The 27,290-nt window shown below is 41.6% G+C and overlaps 1 protein-coding gene across 1 annotated transcript in view; it reads left to right on the forward strand.

The window, feature by feature from the left end:
• LOC101154816 (cadherin-12) overlaps positions 1-26,824 on the forward strand; it is a 117,775-nt gene extending 90,951 nt beyond the window's left edge. Inside the window, exons 7-12 of the mRNA XM_023950198.1 lie at positions 2,024-2,277; positions 8,257-8,393; positions 12,685-12,806; positions 17,817-17,934; positions 19,390-19,641; positions 25,554-26,824. Coding sequence (XP_023805966.1) covers positions 2,024-2,277; positions 8,257-8,393; positions 12,685-12,806; positions 17,817-17,934; positions 19,390-19,641; positions 25,554-26,065 — 1,395 coding nt within the window. The 3' untranslated portion in view covers positions 26,066-26,824. The remainder of the gene's footprint in view (positions 1-2,023; positions 2,278-8,256; positions 8,394-12,684; positions 12,807-17,816; positions 17,935-19,389; positions 19,642-25,553) is intronic.
• Positions 26,825-27,290: the final 466 nt, after the last annotated feature.

Consider the following 27,290-nt stretch of genomic DNA (forward strand, 5'->3'; position numbering starts at 1 on the left):
AAATGTCATGTTCCCAAATAAACGCATTGTGTCAAAACTTTAATTACCATCAAAATGTGGTAACTTAAAAATGACATTTTACTATTTGCTACAGTCTTTGTTATAACAAGAATCACTGAACAAAATGTGTTTCCTTTCTAGAAAATGTTTACAGTACACGTATGGCCACATCCAACCTTTACAGCTATTCATGAATGTATCCTATCAAGATCAGACACGTGTCCCAAATAAAAACATATTCAACTCTAAAATAACTGCAAGTCAAACTCCTCTGTGACTTCATTACCGAAACATATTTCAAACCTTTGTAAATCATTTTTACACGGCACTTTTATTGAGGAATCTGATTGGTCAGTTTATGACTTGAATAACTTTGACCAAAAAAAAAAAATGCAGTGGAAAAAAGTAGTGATTATCAAGGAGATCTGATCCATAATGGTTGTTCTAACAATTGCCATAGACTAACAAGTCTATGGCATTTTGGCTTCATGGAGCCTCTTCCTGTTTGAAATGCCAGAGGGGGGGGGGGGGGGGGGGTCACTCATTCCAGTTCTCATATACAGTCAATGGACAGTTAGGTGACACTGCTAGCTTAGACAGCTGCAGAGTTAGTGGCATTAAAATAGGGAGGGTAGATTTATACATTCATGTTTAAATTTTAAGTTAATTTAAGGTGTGGAATTATGGTGCTCCTGTTTTTTTTTTTGAAGTATTACAAATCTGTTTTTACCAAACCATCCTTCCTCTGCAACCCCTAACAACAGCCCTCTCAGCTTTGCCGTCTCTTCTTGTTGAGACTTTTTGCAGGCCTGTTACCAGCTGTTTCCAGCCTGTGTCTCTAAAACAACATGCCAGAGAGACTTAGGTCCTGGGGCAAGGAGATAGCATGGCTGCCATAGTGGTAACATGTTAGTCAATTTACAATACACAAAAAGGAATGTCTCTCATGTGACTCTGGGCAAGCAGAGCGTGACCGCCTGCAAGCTCGCCAAGTATGGTTGGTCACACATGAGAGGGCAGAGGACAGGCAGAGGCATGAGCAGGGGTGTCATTGCTGTCAGATGTGTACACCTCAGTTTCAGACATGCCGAGGATGTTGATTCCAAACCTCGCTTTTGACTAATTGAACCTGAGCTGACATGTCACACGGCTATAGAGGAACAACATATGAACCACCAAGCTGCATCCCGGACAGCTGTGTTCTGCTGAGCCGCAGCACTGCAGGCGGACTTACTCACTCTGATGGGGTTCAAACATCAACTGAGTCAGGACTTACTGTGCAGCCCTCATGACAGGAGGCAGCACTCTACCATTCAGAGCCATTTAAGCTCTCAGTTCCACTTGGAAGATACAAACAAATGTCTTCTGTGATGTTGTGTTTAAAGAGTTTTTGTTATTTTTTTCATACTTGGAAATTGGTGACAGAATAAATGTTTGGGCGTGAGGCTGCACGCCGTCAGCAACAGCGTACACACGACATTTCCTTGAGCTCTAACGTTGGTCACACCACCACAGTCTCCAGCTGGAATGGGAGAAACATGCTGATGAATGTCTGAACTTCAGCTGATACTAAAGCCCAAAACCAGCTCTGATCGGGACGGAAAAAGGGCGGCTTGTCCTGTTTGTCCTCTGGTTATCATCTATGAAATAGTCCCTTGAGCGCCTCAATGCACCGTGTTTACCCAGTAGACATTTCCAAACCCATGTCATGAGTCCTGCTTCTTCAGATCCACACTGGGACTGCTGTTTTCTTTTTTGTTCCTACTCAGAAAGTCTGTCTGAGTTCACACTGAACTGAATCGCACCAGCGTTCATCTGCAAGTGAAAAAGATTTTATTTGGTTTTGTTTGGTCTAAACCAGAGTTCGGCTGAGCTGAGGAGACCAGCTTTGATGCACATCAACTCATGACCAACTGCATCTTTGTCACTGCAGCCTAGCATGCATCCAAAGAGAATCTGAAGAGCTCCATGTCATATGATTGGTTGAGAAAGTTATTGTTATTTTGTTTTCTTTGTTTTGCAGCCGCTGGACTATGAGAGCAAGAAGGCATACACCTTCAAGGTAGAGGCCTCCAACGCCCACATGGACCCGCGCTTTCAGAGCTTTGGGGCCTTCAAAGACACCGCAACAGTAAAGATTAACGTGTTGGATGTGGATGAGCCCCCAGTGTTCAATAAACCCTCCTATGTGATGGATGTGTATGAGGACACACCCGCGGGCACCATCATCGGAGCGGTGACAGCCCAGGATTTAGATGCCAGCAGCAGCCCAGTCAGGTAAAGTTAAAGTGTTCTTTCCTAAAAAGTTCACAGTGTTACACGGTGGATTTGGCTTTAATTCCTTCCTTCCATTTGGCTGAGATCTCTGGTCCCGCCTCTACTTTCCTTTAAACTGTGTTCACTGTAGAAAACTGTTTGATTTCAGGTGTGAAATAGTATCAGTACTGCATATCTGAACAGTAATCTCTATAGACTTATTTATGCTTATTCCTAACAGACAAAAGAAAGGTAACATTAATTTTCCTTAAATTATCATTTCAGAACTAATGACTTATTAAATGAGGTTGGTTGTTCATGTAGTGTGAGACAAAAGAGCAGTTGTTTCATTTAGAAAGTTGCCAGCTTAGATTGGTTGTAACTTGAATTTAAAGATTTACACACATAACTGGAGTTTAAAATAGCCAATCATAATATAGTCAGTCTTGGCCATCATGTAGTCACCTGCTGATCACACACACCAGTTTAGTGGCCTTGTGGTAGAGTGTCTGCCCTGTGACTGGAAGGCCATGAGTTCAAATCCAGTCCGAGTCCTACCAAAGACTCTAAAAATGGGACCCAATGCCTGAAGAAGCATTAGGGGTTGGATTGGGGGGTTAAACCAGAAATTGGTTCCTGAGCGTGGCTGTGTCTGCAGCAAATGGCGAGAACAAATTTCACACTCCTAGGTGTGTGACAGATAATGAGACTTAACTTTAAACTCACATGCAGCATCAACAGATCCTTTTCTCCCTGCAGAGGAACAGAGCTGCTGTGTTTGATTTTCAGATTCATTGACTTTTTAAAGATAATTTCATCTTATTCTGTCATGTGACACACATCTCTCCTCTTGGTTTTTGTTAGACCCTCTGATTGACTGAATGAAATGATACCAAACGTTTCACCTGTTCCAGGATGTGTGGGCCTTCAGCAAGGGAAAAAGGGGAGAACAGGAAATTAAACAGATTTGTGAAGAGTTCTGACATATGAAAACATAATGACTGTTTAGACTGTAATTTGGGATTTGGAGGCCTGTGTCTGAATACAGATTCCCATCTTTTAATGGCCTGTTTTCTTGACAAAATCTCTACTTCATGGATGAAACTCTGAAAAAGAGGAAACAGTATGCTGGAAAAGCCAGTGATTAAAGGTTTTAGATCTCTTGTTCACTCGTCGTCTCCCGTCTCCATTCATCAATGTCATCACGGCTTAAATCGTGGGAGTTATGTCAGCTTTATTCACCACTTTGAGCTCTAATCAATCTGAGTAGAACATTTGACCCTGTCATGTAAAATCCTGCTGGCAGCATCTGATGGCGGGTCAGCGCTTGTTGGTGACAGTTTTCGGATTGTAAACAAGGTTCTGCCTTTGTTGTTCGTTTGTCCGTGAAAGTGATCCTGAAGTCAGGTATTCAAATGTAGAGAAGGTTCCAACTAAACAGTTTTAGAAGAAATTGGTCTGCTAATCAAACTAATGTTTCCATTTGAGACTCTGTTTGCAAATTGCAACACATCACAGTGGAGCAGAAGCCACATGCTGCAAAAAGACTGACTGCTTACACATTTTAATGAATTCCCTCCTTCTTCACACTTCCAAGCCTCATAAAATATGTAAGGGAACATGGCCGACGAAGAGGGCTTTACCAGAAATTAACGCATGTCCCATGTGAAGTACATTCATTTCAGATTTTCATGGACACTTTGAAGGCCATTAACTCACTTAGAGAATGGTCACTTACAAAATGAAGAAATATTCAACCAGTTTTTAGTCCTTTTGATCTTGTGATTTTTTCGGTTTATCCCTTGTGCTATCTTAGATGACCCCCCCCCCTTGCATTGACGTGTTCTCCCTACCATGACAAAGGTGGATAAAGGTGGAAAGATTTCATGTAATCCATGGACACCAGTGAAGATCACGAATCATTGAAGAAAAAAGGTTCAGAGCACTGTCTAGTGGGTCTAGATGACCCCACTCCCAACCTTAAAGTGCCTAGGATAGAACAAGGGTTACATCGCTCTTTTCACAGAAGCGGACTATTTGTTACGACACATTGTCACAGTAACACGACAACATGCTGCGACTGAATGCGATCAGAGAACATGTTCACGTCACACTGCTTGTTTCTGTCCAGATGATAAAGATAAAGTTTGTTTTAAAGAAGCTGGCGCAGTGATACAGAACATTTATGCAACGTGACTGGAACTTAATTTTTAGCTGTACATTATCACTGTGGATTATCACTTTTTAATGCACACCCAGCAGCCAATCAAAATTGAGTATTCACCTGGACCGTAGTATGAATTCTGCTACTCTGTGCATGTTCTAAAAAGACATGAGCAGGTGTGCAGTTTATCAATATCCCTCCTTCATGTGGACACCCTCAGGTTTCTTCCTTTTTTCTAGAATCTGTTTTTTTTTTAGGAGTTTTTTCCTTACTGCGAAGGAGGGTCTAAGGGCAGAGATGACCAATTTGGTTAGTTTAATTAAAGTTTAGTATTATCCTATGAATTCTATGCATTTACGATCCTTTTGATTGTATGTTCACTTTATAATTACTGGTACGAAGCCATTGAGACCACTGTTGTTGTGATTTTGGGCTATACAAATAAAACTGAAATTGAATTAATACAATTCAATAGAAAAGAGATGAAGTTTATCCCAATAGATTCCTCTGCCTTTAGTGGTTAATCCCTGCAGACTCACTGTTGGTTTTGGATTATTTAGTATAGAACAATCAAATAAATTACTGCATGGCAAATATGTCTCAGAATCTTATTACGGCACGTCTTTTCATTTGGTAATTACCAAGGCAGGACTGATATCATCACTTCTGAGTTTGTAGATCTGACAAGCTTCACTAAACACCTGGTTGATATTGTTAGCGGCTCGTTCCATTTGTGAATTCTTCACTTGCCTTCACACACCCTCTTCCTCCTCTTTTTCAAGCAGGAAACTTGAATTGCAAATAACAATAGCCTGTCCTCTTGCAAAGACAAAAGAAAGTGCACTTTAAAAAATGTATGAGAGCCATTTTTAAAATTCTTTAGTGTCTTTTGGAAAGACAGAATACTTCATAGAGATGCTTCTCCCAAGATGAATTGGTGTTGCTGTGCAAAAATGGTAAGGAAAAACACCTGTTACTTGGACAGTAGCTGTTTTATGATGAATATTTTATTACACAGAAAACAAAACAATAGGAGAAGTGGAGATTTGTTCAACAAGAAGCTAATGCCCTATGCTCCGCGGATCTCCACTTTGTCTCCAGAAGTTTAAAAATGCATGACTTGAGCAGATGACAGTGCTCATTTGTGTGCTTTCAGCTGCACCTTACCTTCCTCACAGAAAAACAAAGGGACCGGATGGCCCATCATGCATATGGAATCATGCTTTTAGATTTCAGACTCAACTGATTCAGCCTTTTAGCTGTTTAGAGCTGAAAGAAAGGAAGGACATCATGAATACTGCACTGTTGCTTCTTCAAGTCTGAATCAGTTTTTAAGTCCTAAAGTTTTCACATTTGCAATCAAGCAAATTGTGCTCCATCCATTTTCTGCTGTCAGTCTATACAGACAACAGGGATCCATGTCTATCCTTCTCCACATCCAACTTTTCCATGGAAGGATTTCTCCAAGGTACCTGGTCCCAGGTCTGTTGCAGTCTCTATTCTCGAGTCCGTAAACATCCAGTTTAGTTGCCCCAAAACCTTGACCCTGTACACGGGGATTGACCCATATTGGCTCTGTGGGTTTCTTGTTGTCTGGGTCTGTAAAGGGTCGTAGAGAAAAGGGGCTGCATCTTTAGGGGAGTGCAGCTGTGTCTTGCAGTTTCCTTGAGGCTTGTGTGGCAACTTCAAGGATTGTTGTGAAAATGGAATGTAAATACATGTACATGCAGTATGTGTATCGAGAAGTATTCGGAAGCTACACAAGTGTATGTTGTATGGATCATGCTGTTGTACGGTGGGCGTCCTTATGCCACACTCTAGTCGTTAGTGAGGTGTGAGTTCTGCCTCCTTACTGACTGCACTGCACGCACGAGGCGTGCACGTGTTCCGTAAGTGCTTGTAGGACGCCCGTAGGTAGTCCACACAAACTACACTATGATTGTCTAATTTCCTCAATTCTAACTGTCAGGCTGCAGCGAGGGGCGTACACCTGTCACGAGAACAGCACTAATGGGCTCCTTGCTCAGTCCACAGGATTTTGGGGGAGGTGGTTGAAAAAAGGAAAACTCTGCAGGACACGCCTACGTCCGACTTTCTTCCCCTCACGTGTTGTATACATCTTTGCCATGACCTGTGGTGACACGTTCGTTCTGGGTGGTCTTTACCCCTGGATCCACCCGTAAGGGCAGATGTGGTCAGGGCTTGCTATGATTCTTCCAAAGCGGAGGAGCGGTCCCCTCTCATGACCCGTTTTGGGTTCAGCTGAGGCTCCCTTCAGGTCCACGATGACTCCGAAGTTTAAAACCCAACAGCAAAGGGGACTCAGACTCAGACTGTAAGACGCTTTTCTCTTTCGAGAAAGTACCTTTGTGCATTGAGTGTGCTGCTCACACAGAAGGGAATTAATATTGCTGTACTTCAAAGCTGAAGATATCACTAATTAATTTCCATATCATACAGCTGTCAGTATTGAGTTAACTACACTCTTTAGATCTGCGACTTCTCACTCACAGCTGTTGATGAGCTGTTTTCATTTCCAAAGATAACGTGGACCAATTACAACGAAAGGAAATTCAAATACCCTTTGTTCCGCATGAATTCCACTATACATTTCTGTCTTTGCTATTCAGTCTGTTACAATATGTGCCAAGATGATGGTTTATTGTCTCACTGACGGAGTTTTTTTAACACTGCGTACCATCCAACCCGTCTTCTGTGACGTCCTCTCAGCGGCTGAAGCACATCAGGAGGGAAACGTGTGGACCAGCAGCAGCTTGAGTCTCTACAAAAAAGAAAAGAAGAAATGAAAAAGTGGTTTTGCCCAAAGGAAAACTCACAAACCATTGATCTTTTGAACTCTTGATGGGAGTTTGGTTGCAATATTTATCAAAAAGACTCTGACTAAACTATTTCGACACAACCATGTTCACTTCAAGGCTTCATGCAGCAAAGAGTCAGAGAGGACATGGACAAACCAAAACTGAAACAAAGCCTTGTTTCATCTCCTATTATTCGCATTACTGTAAAGACTCAAGGGGGTGCAATATGCAAAATGGGCCAATTTCTCCTAATGATTTAGTCAAGTTCAGTTTCAGGTTCTGTGGTGTGGAAAACAAGCACCATTAATATTCATGTCCATATCTCTCACATCAAATAACTTGCCAGGAGAAAGGAGTTCCAGAGTGGGAGTTTATCCTTCCAGTCGGGGCTTAACCCCATGAGAAATTAACCATCTGGTCTGAGGGAGTGCCCTTGGGCAAGGTGTCAGATCCTCAACCTCTGACCTCTGTGTGAAACAGTTTTTTTCTGCTCCTGATGGAGTTCGATGACAACTGTAAAAGTATTAATGAAAAATGGCCTTTTTAGATCAAACAGCATGAAGTGATGAATGGTGCTGTCACTGGCCTGCAGTCCGGTTTCTGACTTTTTTCTTTCTTTCATGCTCTGCATTAGCAGCAGCTGGATAAGACTAAAGATGAATTTCACAGGGAGGAGCGGATCTGCTTCTCTCAGACAGCAGACGGAGATTTTTATGCCTTTGTTGTTCATCAGCCGTGAGAGATTGATATGCTTTCAAAAGTGCCTAAAATTCATTTATGCTCCCAAGAAAACCATTAGCTCAGCATGGTCAAACGTGTGCTCCATTACTAGATTGGAATGTATGCGCATTTCTCAGCACATTTTCTGGAAATGACCATTCAGAATGAGTAATGATGGCGGCCACAACATCACATTACACCTAACTCATATACATGAGCCCAGAGGGGGAGTCACAGGGGTTTATTTCTCTGCTTTATGCCCCAAATGGATGGTGTTGAACAAACATTTGGTTCCAGGTATTCCATCGACTGGAGGAGCGACTTGGACAGCTACTTTGACATCGATCCAGTGGAAGGCACGATTTCCACCAACGACCTGCTGGACAGAGAAACCATCGCGCAGCACAACATCTCCGTCGTAGCCACCAAACTGAGTAAGCTGGAAACAGGCTTCATGTACTCGACATTTAAAAAAGGAAGGGTGACTTTCTGAATAACACCATGTTTAGTTGTGTTGCAGAATTGTATGTTTCACAATATTGTAAAAAAATTGATTTTCTTTTATAAATTAGTAAAAAAAAAAAAAAAAAAACAAAAAAAAAAACAAGCACACAATCCAGATCCCTTTCTTGTTGCTTTGAAATTAAAACCTGAATATCTACACATTTTTCACAAATATCGTGAATTTCCATTAAATTTGTCTGAAACTACCGGTACTTCAAAGTCAGCACTATAACATAACTGTATATTTGAAGGTTTATTATTATTATTTATTTATTTTTGTGGTCATGGTAATTTTTAAATTGTTTTTGAATATTTTCTTAGCTGAAGATTTTTATTGCAATCGTATTCAGGCCAAAATATTTACAGATTTATTAATTATGTGAGTTACATGAATTAAGTCAGGCAGGGGTGTCCAATTCGTCGATCAGGATCAAAGGTAGTGTGGGTACATCGAGGTCATCACAAGTCATCAACCCCCCCAAAAAAGATATTGTTTTAGAAAAATTGCCAATAGCCAGTTATCTTCCTCGCCGTAAAGTACCTCGCTGAATTGAACTTCAGTCAATCAAACATCCTCTGATGCAAACGCGCCACAGCGCCGCTCTCCTCCAGTGTTTCCTCCTCCGTCAGCCTCCCAACCGTGGATGTAGCTGCTAATATGTTTTACAGTTTAACTGGCCTGAGGTCAGCGCCTTAAAAAAACCTCAAACAGAAAACAGGGAGAACTTTCCTGCAAACACACAGGTCCGATTCAACAAGCAGTGGAAAAAAAACGACAGAACCTTTTCACATGTGGTAATCTCACACATTCATCTGCATTTTTCCATTTCAGTGACTAATATCTATGTCTGTGTATTTCATAACCTAATTGTTAACATTTCAGATTATGATTTTTAAAATACATGATGATATTCATAAATAATGCATTTTAGCTGGTGGTTTCAAAAGGTCACATCCTAAATTTGGTTGAGTGAAGCAGATATTTGTGAAAACGAAAAAATCATTCCATACATCTGTTTCATATATTTACACAACTAATGAAATCAGTAATTCTAGAGGGTAAAAATCTATTTATTAACATCAAAATAAATATAGATGTGCTTATCTGCTCCCAGTGCAGTGCATTCCTAACCACAACAGCAAACAAGGGCCTCCCCCAGCCTGATCAGACGAGCTTAAACTGGATGTTTTTTTTTGCCTGTGCGTGATCCCGCCCCCCCCCCCCCCCCCCCGCTCTTCCTTGAAGCTCCATTAAATAGGCAACAGTGGGGCGTGTTTTTATGCTAATGTGGTGCTAATTAGGAACAACGCACGTCTATTTTTTTAGAAAGCTCCTGATTTATTCATCTGACAAAAACCAAAAGGTTTGATCAGTTCAGCTTCTTAAGAACAGGTCATAAAAACGACTTTACGTCGTCCTCATAAGGAACGTGTCAGCGGATGAAGAAGCGTCAGGTCGAGTTCTCTGTCTTCATCCTCATCTGGTGTTTTCTCACATTCAAATATTTGGAAATAATCTGCATCCTTAAGCCCGTCTGCTGGTAAAGTTACAGCCCGTGTTTTATGCCGTTAATACGAGCCCCGCCCACCTCCACTGGAAAGATGAATCTATCTCTCTCACTCAATCTCACTCCACCACTCTAGTCAATACTCAGCCCCATTTTTCTGGAAAGGTTTATAGGTGACTGTAAAGCGTGAAGTCTGTCCCAGAGGGATGTTTCCTCAGGAGATTGTCTCCTCTCCCCCTCTTCCCTCGTCACCGTTTTCATTTCAACTTTCGACGGTGCTGGCAGGGAGCTATTTGCCGGCAAAGTCAACTTTTACTTACACCACAGTAAAATATGAACCTTATAGGTTTTTTTATGGTGAGCAGATGCGGCGCTCTGTGAGCCAAACCCAAGCAAGATGGAACTAATGTGTAGCCGAGGCTTTAAGACATGTCATCAAGCTAATTATGTTTTTATGAAGGAAGTAGAGCACATTTCCCGATAAATAAGCAAATCCATCGTCATCAAGCCATCAAATCTGCTGAGAACCGTCAAAGTCATTATCCCAGAGGCTGCCTGGTGCTCAATCAAAATTACACACTCTGTATATTCATTAGGATAGACTGTGAAATATGGGCCGCTAAAGCTTGAGTCGTTGTTGCCTTGGAAACTGAAATTACTCACTTCCCCTCAAGGTCATTTCAGTCACATTCTAATTGTGTTTTTCATTGTGTGTGTGTGTGTGTGTGTGTTTCTTTGGGCATTTTTTTGAGTATTAAGTGCCGCGAAATTGGAGGAGCAGGTGGACTAAAGGGATGCGTGGATGAAGAAGGAGCGGCTTGAAAAGGCGACGCACGTTCAGTCCGTCATACTTGATGCGCAGAGGGGGGGCTCTGCTCATTCTTGCCTGCATGCACCTGCCTCTCATTCCTCTCTTATCACCTCTCTGCTGCTCTCTTGGGTGCAACTCCTCAAACTTTTGACAATTTTCCTCACAAATAAAGGATAGAAGGAAAAATAAGCAAAACCAAGAAGAAGTCTTCCAAACTAATTGCCAGGCGTCTGCAGGAGGAGCAGAAACAAAAGCAGCAGCTCAAAGTTTCTGCTCCAGAAGGGTTCAAATCTGCCGTGACCTTGACTCTGTTTTGGCTGAGCTTTGCTTTTGGGTATTATCTGCCTGTTGGGGCTCTTCTGCACTGCACCCTATTGTCATCGCTGACACGGCGCATGTTTATTATTCTAGTTTAAACATGAAGAGCTTCAGTAAAAACTGAAGGGAATTTACCTTCATGATGCATTTGGGGGGGGGGGGGGGGCCTTGCTTCTTAATCACAGATGTTCCTACGGTCTTTTTTTGCCACTAAGGCAAAATTTCACTTTAAATCCACAAATGTTGCTTGTTTTAGGTCTAACTTTGCAAACGTCACCAGAATATCTCCGTCATGGAGAAACACGAGAGCCGAGCGGCTAAACGGGATGATCAGTTCATTCTTCTGCTTTCAAAATCCAACAGCAATTTGTATTAAGTCAAGGGGGGGGGGGGTCTATTAAAGGCAATAATAACGTTGGCAGGAAGCAATTAGAGAGCACCCCCCCCCCCCATCTACTTTCTACAAATAGATTTAGCTTCACACTTACCACAGAGTTTAGTGTTTGGACAGTTTGCTTACTTATTTTGTCTGCATTTGCACTTTTTTATTATTCATATCCACAAGTAATCTTTTCATCTGGTCTTAATTGCTTGCAGAAAGTGGGATTATTTCTTTATAATGGCTTTAATTAAAAAGGAGATTGGTCAAAATGAGTATGCAGGCACATTTATTGCTAACCTATGAGGCATTCACAGCATTGAAAGCCATATAAATAATTAGGCATGTCATTGGTCTGAAATGCTGATGCAAGTCAGATTTCAGAAATAAGTGTTGTTATAGCGCCATCTAGTGGAATCAATGATCAATCGCTCACAAAAGGAAGTGTAATGGAGAGGCAATCTATTCAGAAAAGGAGGAGAAGCGTATTAAAATTGATGAGGGGGGCGTTTAAAGAGTATGAAAGTTTTTGGATGACAGAACAGCCGAGTCCCTTCGCTGGGTGAGCATAAATGTTAGCGCTTGGGTCAGTGCAGAGCATCAAATCCCTGCTCTCTGTCATACCTCTGCTGGAAAGATTGCTTTTTCCATCAAGGTCAGAGACAGGTTACCAACTGAGCCGTGGCTGCTTCTCCAATCCCTTTGATTTGACTCCCCTCCCTCCACACCCACCCACAGACACACCAGCACATGCACCCCAGGATGCACTGGCGCTCACACAAACAAGCACATGCTAAGCCTCCCAGCTGCACAGCCAAAAGCCTTCTCACATCAAATCCATACAGTTTACTTTCACACAAAGAAAAGGCTTCCCTGCATTGTGGCGCCAGCAACGCAACACGCCGCGCTGAATCCAAAGTAGTCCCACTCAGGAGGCGTTCACACTGCGCCTCCCCAAGAATGTATGGATGGGGTCATCATCGACATTTTACCTTTATGTCATTCTCATTTACCATCTAAAAGGTTTTGATGCTGTTTTGGGGGCTTCTGTTGAAAGTCTGTGTTCGTCCACAGAGGCCTCCTGATTGGCTGCTCCTCCGTCTCTCTGCTGCTGAAGTAACCTGGAAACTTTGGTTCTGAAAGTGCAGTTCTGCTCTTACCCACACGGTGTCAGTGCTGTAATCCTGCCGTCCTTGTCTCTGCAGACAGCCCGGTTCTGACCAGCCGGGTGGCCGTCACCGTCCACGTGCTGGACATCAACGAGTTCCCCCCTGAACTGGCCAGTCCGTACGAGACCTTGGTGTGTGAAAATGCCAGACTGGGACAGGTACGTCAGAGGCCCCGCTGATGTTGGAATGAGTGGATGCAGGTTCCCACTCCTCCCACTGACGCTGTTTTACGGGGGAGTCCTGACATTTGGACTTAAAGTCGTCCTTCTTGAAACGTTTGTCAGAAGGCGTTGATTTTCCAGTTTGACAGCAGCTGATGGGAGAGTTTGGGCTCCAATGTGGCCTCAGACAGGAGAGGAAACTTTAATTAAAAGTGAAAGGTGTGAATTTATAAAAACACTTCAAAATAATCATCAACTTTTACTCTTGAAGGGATCTGATGAAATTATATTTTTTCTAATTTGTTGTGTGCACGTGCGTGCACAAACAACCATCTATTTAATTCATTTTATGAAAGATTTTGAATAATATTATTCAAAATGAATTGTTTCAGATATAACCTCTGCAAAACAAAAAAGCATATCAAATTGAGCATGAAGTGATTTTGTCACAGAGTTCAGTTGAGGAGGAGAAGCAATCATGAGGCGCAGCAGCGGTTTGCATATCTGCAGCTGCGAGGACATTTCAGATGATGTATTTGAGATGCAGTGGGGAATGTGCTTGTGTGCATCGTAAACCACCTGCGCCTGTAAATTAGCCCATTAACTGGAATCCATATGCAGTTAGCGTTGTGAGGAAACAGCTTCCCTGGCAGTCTGTCAAATCACGGTGGACGCCTCATTGCATCGTGGATGTTTGACTGGTCCTCAGGCCTGCTGCAATCAAAACACAAGCCGGGCTCTTCATCGCCCTCCTCCTCTACAACTGAATTCACCTTTTCTCCACGTAACAGACTGGAGACACCTAAACACTAGAATGAGACGGTCTTATTAGTGGACAGGAGCTTAAAACACCTTTTTTATAGCCTCTATTGTGTGAACACGAGAATATTGATTGTTTGGGCTCATCACATTTTCTTCAGCACTAATTTTCCTTAAGTAGTTGAGAAGATGTTTTTCATTAAACTTAAAAAAAATGCTTAAGCAATCATGATATAATAGGACAAATGCATCCCATCCAAACCCTTGAAAAGGAAAAAAATCAGAGTTTTAAGTTTTTTTTCTAAACCACTTTTGTCCCTTTTGGGGTCATGCGGATGCTGGAGCCTATCCCAGCCACTAATGGGTGAAGGCAGAGGACATCCTGGACAGGTCGCCAGTCTGTCGCAGGGTCACAATCACACACCCATACACACTTTAGGGTAACCAATGGGAAAAAAAATGGAGGAAAATGATATTTTAAGTCTGTCTTGTCACCTGAAGGCAGGATTTTTCCAGGTATGGATAGAAAACGGAGACTTTAGACTGTGTGTCATGCAGCTGTTTCACATCTGTTTCCCATATCAAATGGTGTTTGTGCTTTTCAGACACACAAATGTATTCATGCTGACAGATAAAGGATTAAAACAATAAATGTTTCACATGTTACTTTTTATGATGCTCCATATTTCTTTTTTTTTTTTTGTCACATTTAACATTTAAGTCAAAAATTCCTCAAATTTCAATCATCTCAGGAAGGAAAACTATCTGCTAATAGGGTTATAAAAATAGTCCAACCAAGAATTTTCCTTTTACAGAAAAACTTTAGTCACTATGATGTTTTCTCAGACTGATTGTTTTGCTTTTGAAAAAACTTTCTTGTAAAGATGATTTTTCATGCAAGACAAAAAATGAAATAAAAAACAAGACAATTCTTATCTTAGGATTTTCTTTGCAGTGTTGGAAGATTATTCTCAGCTCTCCCCACTGAAAAATCTGTTAATGAGGAGTTCTCAGTTTTTAAAGCAGATTAATTGTAAAGAGTTACAGTTATATTAAATATTCCCAAAACAATTTAATTGAAACAAAAAAAAAAGTTTGGCAGAGCAGATGACCAAACAACAACAGACTGAAAAACATGACACTCAAACATAGTGAGGATGATTAACTGCAATGGGAGCAGCTGTGGATGATTGATAACCTGAACCTGGTGTGACTGACAGGGGAGAAAAAACCTGAAAACAAGAATATTAAAACCAAAAAAAAAAAAAAAACATTAGACAGAGCAAATAAAAGGCTATCCTCACAATAATGTGTATGTAAAATTAATTTGGTTGTATTTTTTTGTTAAAAATTAACATAACATCTAATAAACCTTTGAATAAGTAGATGCACTGCTTGGTTTATCACAGTCTGAGCATTTATTACACCACTACTGTAGGACTGGAAGTCTTCCTGGAAAATAAGATGGCAACATAATGAGGTTAAATGATAAAAATAGCTTTAAATTTGACAAAGAATTACAGCAGATTAGAATTTTAGAGCTTAAAGCACATGTGTCACGTCATGGAAAGCTATGAAAAAAGAGAAAAAAAGATGTTCTCAGAAAAATACCAATAAACATCTAAATTATTGTGTTTTTATGTTAAATATTTTTAGTCAAACCGGTGGATCACATTCCAGTGAAGGTAAAGCAGATCTACTGTATATTTGGACCGTTTTCCATCAGCATCTTATCACAAACACATCAGTTGTTTGTTGTGTTGATTTAGAACTGAGATAAAAATGTTCCCTAATCTTTAACTCTTCCAAAGATATGAGCCTAAATGATATGAAATTCTTCTTCCCTCCTTTACAGTTTTCTTATCCTCCCTAATCTTTTTGCCTCGCCTCCCCTGGCGCTTTCTCCCTTCCACCCCCCATTCCTCACCTCCCCATGCCGTTTCCTCAGCGGGACTCCAGCAGGTGTTGCACACAGCTGAGGCGCGATAAAGAATTTCCGATCCCTCTCTTGTAGAATCCATCACACGACTCCCTGGATGATCATCTGCACTCACACAGCTGAAATACATGCAAAGTGCTTGTTTTGGAGTGCTGGCACGCTGCGGCCCCTCTGACGGGAAATAATCTGCGGCAGCATGAATCCCGGCGAGGGAAGAGTGTGATTAACTTCATGTAAATGTGTGTGGAGAGCAGGAAGGAGAAAGAAGGTGTGCAAATCCACATCTTAGAAGAAACGTGATTTCAGGAATGAAAAAGGAAAAAAGAAATCTTGATGAGACTCACGTTAATGAGAAAAAGGGACTTCAAATGAAAGAAAATGATTATCTATGGTCTATAAAGGAGGAGCATCCATTGCTGCAAACTGCATTGGACTGAACTGACTAAACCAACACTTCCTCTCATGACTGAGCTCATTTAGTGGCAGCATTTCTGCAGTCGTCTGTCTTTACATGTGTTGGAAATCAAAATCCCTTCAAACTTGTGCAGAAAGAGACGATGTTATTACAGGAGGAGCTTTGTAATCACAGAGAGGATTAAAGTGTTTCTGATTTAAAGAAAGTAAAAAAAGAGAGACTGCAGTTGTTAGAAATGAGACAGAATGCACTGACTTCTGGGTTCTTTTGTTATCAGACACGGGTTGTGTTTAAACAAACCTGATGGTACATTTTGTTATTTCTGTTTACTGTTTTAGTCAAAAATGTTATCTACTTCTTCCCGTCAGTTGTTTTTTATGTTGTGCAAGCCCGGGAATTTTTGGTCCAATATCTGTTTAACCTCTTCCAGTAATTTTAAACACTGATGATAAACTAAAACTCCAACGTTGCTTTTCAATGGATCACAATAAATAGTTTATTTTACAGTATTTATGAGATCAAATTGAACATAAAACAAATTCTTTTTAACATTTATTTTTTTATGTATTAATTCACTTCATAACAGCAACAATACTTTTCTTGGTTGAAGAAAAGACTAAACTATTTGAGTTTGGAAAAACTTTAAAGTATTGGAAGTGAACCAATATTTGTCAAAGCATCAAGTCTATTTTGAGTTTTCAAGAAAAAGTATATGAACATAGAATTGTGTGTGAGTGTAAAAAGGTATTTTTGTGTTTCTGTCAATAACTGAAGCACCAGACTAGAATAGAATAGAATAGAATAGAATAGAATAGAATAGAATAGAATAGAATAGAATAGAATAGAATAGAATAGAAGACTGTTGAATTCTTGATTATCTTAGTCTGCATTTAATCATCAGAAATTTTAAATTATTTTAAGCAGAAAGAAGAACCACAGCTGCAGGCCTTCTATGGGTGAGGGGGCTTCAGTCAGCAGGGTCTCCTCTAAATGCAGATCAACCGTCTACATTTTACCAAATGCAATCGACCTTTTTTTAAACTCTGCTTCTTTTTTTGTTTTGTTCTTGGAGAAATGATCTGATGTTTAAGTTCTGCTCGATTATCCATCCCTCTTTGATCAGGGAATTTAAGAAAAGTACATTTCTGTCCTTTAATGAGGTTTCATGTTTGGTTAAAATGATCTATTGCTCTGATGATGCTTGGTGGACCCATGCTGTCATGGTTAATGTTACTGATTTACATGAGAGATCAATAGAGCAGCTTTTAGTTAAGGTAAGTTAGCTGCAGTCAAACACATCCTCCACTCAGCTAATAGCTTGCAGGAAATCAATAGTGTGAACTGTACATCTGCTGCACTCATCACAGCAATTTAGCCCTCTGCAGGGAATGTTGTTCTAATTCTGAGACGCCAAACAGAGGGAGCAGCACAGCCAGTAACGAGACGGGGAGGCTGATTAGTGGTTTCTGCATGTCGGGCGTCTGGGGCTGGGGGTAGGAAGAGTCCAGCAGGTCAACTGGGGGTAGGAAGAGTCCAGCAGGTCAAGTCTGCTGAGTGAGGGGCATCAGGGTGGTTACACAGCTGTGTGAGAAGAGCAGCCACTTCAGCTCCAGACTCTTTGTATCTGCTCAGTTACCTAGGATTTCGGGTTAGTTCTCTGCTGGACGCCTGTTGGGAATGACTGAATGTATTATAAATGTATGGTAAACCATTTCTGAGTTGCTCCAGTGGTTTTAAATGAAGTGAATCCCTCTTACTGAGCGTTGACGGGATGCAGAAACTTTAGCTCTCCAGTCAAACACTCAAATTCAGGTGTAAGATGATTCTGATGGTTTTAAGAAAAACATCCAGAAAGTACTCAAACCATTTGAAGACAACTTCTTTATCTTCTCAGGTGATTCAAACCTTTGGTGCAAAAGACAAAGACGTACCGAGCGCTGGACAGCAGTTCTCCTTCAGAACCCCCAAAGAAGACATGAAGAATAAGAACTTCACAATCCGAGACTTTGGAAGTAGGTTCCTTTTTTTCTTCCCATGGATGCACATCTGTGCAGCTCTGTCCTTTGAAACGCTGTGACACCATTGATCTCTTCAGCTGATAAATGATGATGATGTCCACAGGTGGGGCAAAGAAGATGTGCACCACACCTGATGAGGCACTTCCTTTTAGAAAAAAAATAAAATGTATATGCAGTATATAAATATAAACAATGCTGGATATTAATTCTGTGAAAAAGAGAGAACACAAATCTTGATAAGAAAACCCAAACATTAGGAGTTTGCAAATAACAATTAATATTTGAGTAACTGTCAAAGCAAAAGCATCAATTAGTGACTCTTTAGTTAGTCCAGATGATCCAAGAACTAGAGGAGAGATCAGTAATTGGTTGGAGTGATAACAAGCACAGGGCTGAGTTGACGCAGTCATATAAAACTCGACGCTTCAGGATACTCTGCAGCCCGGTCCTTTGAAGTCTAACCACAGAGACTTGGCATGAAAAGTGGGACGTGACAGGATGAGGCCAGGGGAACGAATGCATTCACCGTCCTTGACAAGCCCAGGTCCGAACCTCAGATCCACTTTTACCTCTCAGACACACTTTCTTACAGTTTCCCGACTGCCAGTAGCCTTGGAAACACACTCTCTGGGTAGAAAAGGTGGCCTGATTGGCAGAGACAGGAAATACAAACACCACAGGCGCTGGAGACAGGTTCAGCTCGAGATGCAGAGGGAACGCACAAACAAAAATCGCAGTTGTGCACAACATGCAAGGTGTGTTAAAATGCCTGACCTCCTGTCAGGAAAAAGTGCTTGGCTTTTTCAGATCCACAAAGTTGGTTTGACAGGGGTCAGACAGTGCGCCTGCAGCAGACAAGAGCAGGCAGGTTCAACCTGACAAGCTCCCCGTCCCTTGTACACGTTGTCGCCCTGTATTCAACTCGCAGTCCTTACACCTCCAGCTGTATTCACAAGTTGGTTCCTCTGTGTGGTTTTAGGGCAGATTCCAAAACAACAAGTCGCAAAGACCTTCAAAGACAGATGGGGTGTTTAGGGTGTGGTTAGACACCTACAGCTTTTAAAGTAAGTGCCGTAAAACAGTGAAAACTTTGATAAATCCAGCCTTTGATATGTAAAAGCTTCTCATCTCAATCTTAGGGGCATTTGGAGAGTGTTTGATATCAAACAGAGTTATCAGACAGAAAAGTTTCATCTCTCCCACTCATGGACCTTCAGACTCGTGATGGATTTCAGAGGATAGTCTCTTTGATTTCAGGTTACACTCGAAGGGGTATTTTCTTTCACTTTGTCTGGATACTTTCTAACCTGTTGAGATCAAGGAAACCCAAACTTCAGGCCTTTCCTCACAAAAACTCAAGATCCTTCTGGTCTAAATCTCACAGAATCTGGGCCTGTTTTGAACTCTGTCTTTGTGTTTTCAGATGCTTAACACTTCCCCTTCTTTCAGATAACACAGCTGGAATCGTGACCAAACGGGTTGGCTTCCGACGACGTTTACAGGAGATCTACTTCCTTCCTGTCGTGATTGAAGACAATGGCTACCCCCCGAAGAGCAGCACAGGCACGCTGACCATCCGGGTGTGCGGCTGTCAGTCGGACGGCTCTGTGCTCTCATGTAGTGCAGAAGCCATTTTCCTTCCTGTGGGTCTGAGCACCGGAGCGCTGATTGCCATCCTGCTGTGTATTGTCATCTTGTTAGGTGAGATATTTCTTCAAAAAAGGAAACGAACGACCAGAAAAATGACACAAACATCAACAGTTTATTCAGACAGCTGCCTCTAAGCTCAACAAGGTTACATTTTTTTAATCGTTTTAAGGATGAATGTGAAAGAAGCAGCTCTGCTCTCAGACAGAAAGTGGGATGGATGCATTCACATACAGATCATCTCTCTTCCCTGCATGACTCCGTAACATTAAACCCCCCAAAACCTTTTGAATGAATAAACCTTTTCCTGTCATTGTGACAAAACTGAAAGGTTCAAAGCACATTTAGCGGGATGTGAACAGGAAATGTGTAAATCACAGACCATGGTATCATCTTCTGATTTATATTCAAAGTATTTCCAGTGGTATTGTAATTATGAATATGCTGTTTTAAGCCAAAATCTAGAAACCTGTGTCATTTTCTAGGACATACTTTCTGCAGAGCAGCAGCAGTTGATTAGAAATTCACCTAAGTGGTGGGCGGGACTGTTGGCGCGGAGTAGGCCGGCGCTCGTTTCCCATCATCCCTTTGTTTATAATCTGTCCTGCTTGCTTACAGCTGCTTCCTAGCTAACATCAGTGTGGCATGTCGTTATAGGTCTTACGCCACACCTACAATTTTTTTCCAACAGTATATTTTTATTGATGGTTCGATTTGATGAAAGACATCCTCAGAATCACAATTTAAGCTTAATTTTCTGTCTATACATTCTTTCTTTATGTTTATGTGTTAAAAAACACTTTTCATCCGAGTGGGTCATTAAATATATAGCTCAGGGTAAGTTTGGTTCTTGTTTAACCAGAGTCTAGTTCTAGCTCATCCATATCCATTCTTTCAGTCTGTTAGTTCTGTCCCTCAGCGACATGAAGCATCTTCAAGAAGTTAACGGCTCACATCAACATTCTTGATCCTTGAGAATCCTCCTGGCTCTCCTGATACAAAAGAAGCAGTAGAATTCCTCCAGAAGGAAAGGGGTGACCAATGATCTTCTGTGCCTGGGGGACAATTCTCTGGAGGGATATCCTGTCTGCTGCTGTGCAGCTGGTTTGGAAAGCACACACATATGGAGGATGTAGGAAAGCTCTCCATAGAGCTCTGATAAAAGGACACCAGCAGTCTGTGTGTGAGGTGTTTGTTCCTTAACACCCTCTAGGAATAACGTCTCTGCTGGGCCCTTTTGTTCTTGGTTCTGAGACTGATGCTCCAGGACAGGAGATCCTGGCCATGCATGCACAGAAACGTACAGTTTAAAATGGTCTTCACACATTTCATACTGCTGAGTAGTTGCTGGATGTTTGCTTGTGTCTTCCTGGAGTTCATAATGCCGTCTTTGTCTTCAGGATTAGATTTTTCTCTGCACACCACTTCCACACCTCAATAAGCAGACTCATCCTCTCTGAACAGGAACCCCGCCATGGCGGGATCGTCTGCACTCTTTATGATGACGTTGCTGGGGTGAAGAAGGGGGGGCAGTAGTGCGTAAAGGGTAAAAAAGATAGATGTTATTGTAAGTCTGGGTTCACAGCGGCTTAAAACACATGGAAATGTATTTTAGGCAGTTGTAGAAGAACTACAAACAGTTTCACCTGATCTGTGTGACCCGGTTGAATCAGAGGAACTTTGTTCTGCCTCGGGCTCCAACAGCGTTGGCGGGTCTGTGACAAATGAAATTACTGGAACTTGAACAACACGTACCTTAACCTGGGTTTGATTGATGAACGTTAGTTCTCATGTGAGCCATGCAGCCAGAGACATGAGTGAGACATGAAGGCTACAAATAGACCTGGTTTGGTCCAAATGGGTCGCTGTCTGGGTGGGAACCTACTTTTAGTGCCAGAAGTGGACAGAACAAAATTGGGATGAGGGAGTGATGGATAGAAGAGTGCAGTGAAATCCTTGAGTCTCCTCTGGTTGCCATGGCAATCTTCTAGCAACAATAAGAGTTCAGGAAAGTGGTATTGATCTTCTGGTCTAAGTCTTGTCAAAAAGAGAAAGAGAGGTGACATTTTATGAAATGTCAAACAACTGACATTTCTATCCACAACTATCCGTGTTCTGTTAGGGATTTCAGCTGCCTCCAAAGTTCAAAACACATTTTATTTTTTGGAATAAATCTGTGATTTATCTATCTTCTCAGCAAAAGGGAAAAATATCTCTACAAAAACTGGTCAACAGGGGCATCTTAGGTCAAGTTGTTTGGCTCATTCTATAATAATTCCTCCACATTCACACTTTAATAAAGTTTTTAGAAACAAAACTCCAATTTTCAATTTTGCAGAGTATGAAAAAAAGGATTTATGTGATTTTTTTAATTCTGTGATCTTTCATTTTTACTTTTGGTCAGTCAAAGTTTTCAACTTGGTACATAAATTCCATTGGATCCTTTTATCACTTTTATGATTTTCTGAGCATATTGCCCCGAGTTCTAGATTATGATACCATGCTAAAAGGAGTAGTTCTACATCCAGGAGCCTCTTTGAGAAGTTCTACATGCACACAAATAACTAGAAGATCTCAGCGAAGAGCAGCTTGTTCTGTTGTTACGAGACATGAACTGCCTAGTTTTTACAAAGGATGGGTACCGAACCCAAACTCTGTTCCATGTTGCTGTCAGTATCATAAAGACACGGATTCTGGTTCTTTGTAGCTCCGATAAGAACGAGTGAAGCTCTGCAGCTCCACAGCGGCTGATGCACGGAGACAAAATGCTGTCGGCAAAGCGCGCCAAAGTTCTGTAGAACCTCCCAGCAATAGATTGTAGTTCTGATGGATCAGAGTGATGTGTACAACGCTCTGAAGAAAGGCCAACGTCGTGGCGATGAGCGGTGAAATCCGTGGTTACTTCCACGTGTGAGAAAGTGGAGCTGCAGCTGCAGAGCAGACGGTCATGGAAACAAAGCATCTTAGCCCCTTAAAAGCGTCTCCTTCATCCTGTCATGCTGCCTCATCATCATCACTTAAATGTTTCTGGAAAGAATTTGTGTTTTTTTTAATTTTATTTTAGAAGCACCGCTCAGACTCCTGAAGCGTTTAAAAGTTCTGGAGAATCTACATGTAGCAATACTGAAAATAAACAGCACTATTTCCTCAATCATACTTTTAGAATAGTATTGGTTAAGACACAGTCATTCATGGAAATCAGACAATGTTGACTGTTCCCTTTATTTAAAGTTACCAAAATAAAAGCACTGTAAATTTGCCCTGGTAAAAGCAACTTATATACGAGTTACAGTTGCAGTGCTTAACATTGTGGTCATTAACTAATCAGAATTTTACAATTGTATACAAGGAAAGGCATATTAATATCCAATTATTTTTTTATGAATCATATTTTTTCTAAAAAGAAAAGAAAATGTGTTCCAGTACAAAGTCGCGACATGTATGGCCAGACTCATGCCGATACACGACCCCTAATGTCCAGCATATATCATTCCAAAGAGATATTCTGATGAAAGGTAAACAGGCACCTGTGCTCAGGTGAGGGTCTGTACTGCAGTGGATGATGATGTTGTAAAAGGTGAAGATCATAGTTTACTGGAATCTCCTCCAGCATTCCTGCATTCTAATAAAGGAGGCAACATGAATTTGATTTTTCAATAAGACTTTTATGATTACAGGGAGGCTTTCTTAGCTCTATAAAGTCAGTCTAATCTTGCAGCCATGCAGCTGCTGCCTAATCTAACGTTTGAGCATTTCTTACAAGGTCATGGTTCTAAAAGCCTCACTTAATCCTCTGTCACTAATCTCCAGAATGATCTGCATAGTTGGGAGGAAGTACATGTAAATTTATCTGACTCACTTTTCTAATTAGTGGTGTGCGTGGCTCATCACATCTGACCTCTGCCGTTGTGAAACTGCAGTTCATGTGTGATCAAAGCATGCAGTGGATGGTAGAACGGTGGCTTTTCTTCTAGAAACTCTCTTCAAAGCTGCATGATGACTCACGCCCTCGAGGCTGAGACTGACGCCGAACCGTCACGCTGTCCCTGAGAAGGCAGAGTCTGAACTCACAGCGGGAACATTTCCACTGGACCGCTCAGCCTCTGTGCAGGATTTGGCAGAATGACCCAGTTATGCTGTCAGCTGAAAAGGGGATGCAAATGAAAGAAGCCGGCGCTGGAACTTCATTTTGTGCCGCTATTTATTACACAGTGATGTGGACGAGGTATAGCTTCTGACAACCTGTGTACATCCAGAGTGTGCATGGAACCACTGCAGAAGTCTGCAATGAAACCACCAGGGGGAGCTGGCGTACAGCAAAAGGCTTCCGAAGTTCCTCTGCCAATGAAGGAGAAGGAGAGGATCTTATATAAGGAACGGTTTGAAGGAGGAGAGCCGAATGCCTTTTTTTATCTGAGTGAATTTATTGGACTTTTTCATCTCGCTGACTGATTTCAGAGTTATTCTGCCCATTGCCCCTGGTCGGAGGTGCAGTCATTTATCACAAACCCAGAGGACAAACACATATTTTACTGCATTATTCAATGAGTAGACAGAGAAGGGGACACCGGGGATGATGGACAAAAAAGACAGATTGCACAGACAAGCGATGGGGGGAGCAGAAAATGTGCTCCTGCGTTGTATTTTTCCATAGCAGCGTCTTAAATATTCAAATCTACAACAGCCTGTGGTGGGTTGTGTGTACGATTAACGGTTGCTTTACTTATGCTAACATTGGTGACCTCCAAACCTCTGCACCGTTCTGGTTTTGTTAGAGGATTTTGCCCTCACTGCATCAACAGAGTCGAGGCAGGGAGAGGCTTGAATCCCACATCTGAGTGGGAACAAGAGCAAGGATCGGGTAATATTAGAGAGATTGTAATAAAGTACATTTAGTAAAAGCAGCTTTGCATCGGGGCAGAGATGCCTGGACATTAGAGTCCTTAACTGTAGTTCCATCAGCCCTGTAAGGCTGAGCTCAGGCACAGGAGGGCTCTGAGTTAATTACACATGTCAGCATGTTAACATGTTCATCAGTATGTAGGATGTAGTGTTCATCATCCTTGTTCTGTGAGTTAGCAGGCTAATAAGCTAATACATTAGAATGGAACTCTGCACCCTCACACTAATTGCTTAGTTAAACATGAGCAGGTATTTGTTTAAAAATGCAAATGAGAGAAAAGCGATTCAATTACTTTTGTCCTTATGATAGAGTGACTCTCTTCATCGTTTCTTCTGTGATTACAGATAATTAGCTAATGAATAAGACGTGTTTTTATTTACAAACCAAAAAACATATTTTATTATTATTGTTGTCTTTGATGACGCAGAACATTTAAACCTTTGCAGATCTTTACCTTTGTTTTCTTGACATGGATTAAAATTGTGAGTTTAAATATTGTTAACACTCACACAGGAACGGTTTCATACCTGGAGCCGCCCACCGGAACCACGGGTCCATCTGTGACCACACGCAGGTCCGCTGCTTTAGAGTCAAAGGTCCAAAGAGGGGACCCTTTGAGGGGAGTTTTTTCCCTCTCAGAGTTCATCTTAAAGATGAATTTGATTATAACAACAGTATTTGTTTCTGTGCGGTGCCTTTAAAACAACCATAAAAAATGAAGTGGGACAGCTGGTAGTCAGTGAACGCTGGCTGAAGGACTGGCAAGATTATTTTAGGCCAATTAGTTCAAATTTGCCCGTTTTTTAGAGGATCCTTTCATATTGGCATTAATAATTGGCAAACTAACAGCCTTTATGGCACTTTCTTTGGTTTAATTTGCAAAACAACAAACTATTCCATTTATCGTACAGTCAAATGTGAAGTAGGAGTCTAACAACTGTCATTCAGGTAGAAAAAATGAGCTTTGTGTTCAGACGAGACGTCAGCAAAGACTTGGCACACCAACCAAATTGAATTGATGTTTAGCCTTAAAACCTGAAAGCTTCTTCTTTTACTTTCTCAGGTATTGTGGTTCTCTATGTGAGCTTGAGGCGACAGAAGAAAAAGGAAACCCTCATGTCATCCAAAGAGGACATCCGAGACAATGTGATCCACTATGATGATGAAGGAGGAGGAGAAGAGGACACACACGCCTTTGACATGGGAACGCTCCGAAACCCCAAAGTTGTCAAAGAGAACTTGTACCGCAGGGATGTCAAACCGGAGATGAAACGGAGCCCGAAGCCGCCTGTCTCTCAGGACAGCGCAGACATCCGAGACTTCATCCATCAGCGGCTGGTAGAGCACGACTTGGACAACTCGGCCCCACCCTACGACTCCTTGGCCACGTATGCTTATGAGGGGGAGGGCTCTGTGGCAGAGTCACTGAGCTCAATCGAGTCTATCGCTGTAGACCTGGAGGAGGACTACGATTACCTTAGGGACTGGGGGCCCCGCTTTAAGACGCTGGCAGGGATTTTTGGGGAACAGTCAGAAACCCAGTCAGACTCCACAAACACAGAAAATGCTCACTGATGAAATTCACAGACTCCAGAAGAAAGAGAGATCTCGTACTTGTGTCCCACAAAGTTCTGTTATTATTTCATTTGAGCATTTTCATTCTTCTTTTTTTATGATGTACTTTGTCATGCTCAGTCCCAAAATTGTAAAAGAAAAAAAAAGTGTGAGCAGCCATTCAGGAGTGTCTCGCTTGTTCATCACATTTTTGTTTCCATTTGGGGAATACATGCGGAAGGAAATGTTCCCTGGAACATCCTTTAAAGTGCCTCAATATAATTGTTTTTAGCATTTTTTTTTTTGTCATTAGTTCTACTGTTTTTCATTTGCTACTTCATAGCATTTATCCAGAGTTATTTCTTACAACCCCATAGTTGAAGCTGACTCCGTCAGCGTGCTGAACTGTGCTCTGATTGGCCAGGGAATCCCCCCCCCCCCCCCTCCGGCTCTGTGGGGAGAATGAGGTGGCCAAAGTTTGGCCAAAGATGTTTTGAATGTTATTTATTGTTCTATTTATTTGTAGACTGGCTGAGTTTATTTGGAGGTTTGTGTATTTATCTATTTATCTCTCTGTCATCAAACTGTATTTTTATTTTTGAAGACACTTGAGGATTTTGTAATTACTAAAGGCCCACATGAAATTGTATGTTTCTGTTATAGGTGGGTCTTGTGAATAGACTTGTACTAGAGTTGTAAAAAGATGACTTAGGGCTAAATAATGCAGTTCAGTCGTGTAATAAAGCACTGTTTCTTAAATAAACAACACTTGGACAGAAACCTCGCTGATATTCACTTCGTGACAAAAACACCAACAACAAAAAAAGATTATTGATCACCGGAAGTTATGGAGACATCAAAAACACATACAAACAAAAATCAGTGATTGGAATTGTGGTAGTGGATAAAGAAAGACAAAAAGAGGAAAGCTGTTGTGACGGAAACATCAGGAAGAAGGAACAGGAGGAACTAGAGAAATACCAGAGATTAGAGAAGAACTAGAGAAAGTGAAGGTGACAGTGGTGCCTGTGGTAATTGGAGCACTGGGGGCAGTAACCCCCAAGCTGGAGGAGTGGCTACAACAGATACCTGGAAAGACCTCAGACCTCTCAATCCAGAAAAGAACAGGAACAGCTAAGATACTGCAGGACCCTCAAGCTCCCAGGCCTCTGGTAGAGGACCCCAGCTTGGAGGAATGTAGGAACGAGCATCACCTCAGGTCATCCATTCCCATTGCACAACTCAT

The sequence above is a fragment of the Oryzias latipes genome, chromosome 20 (genome assembly GCF_002234675.1).
Source record: "Oryzias latipes chromosome 20, ASM223467v1".
Classification (NCBI taxonomy): Eukaryota; Metazoa; Chordata; class Actinopteri; order Beloniformes; family Adrianichthyidae; genus Oryzias; species Oryzias latipes.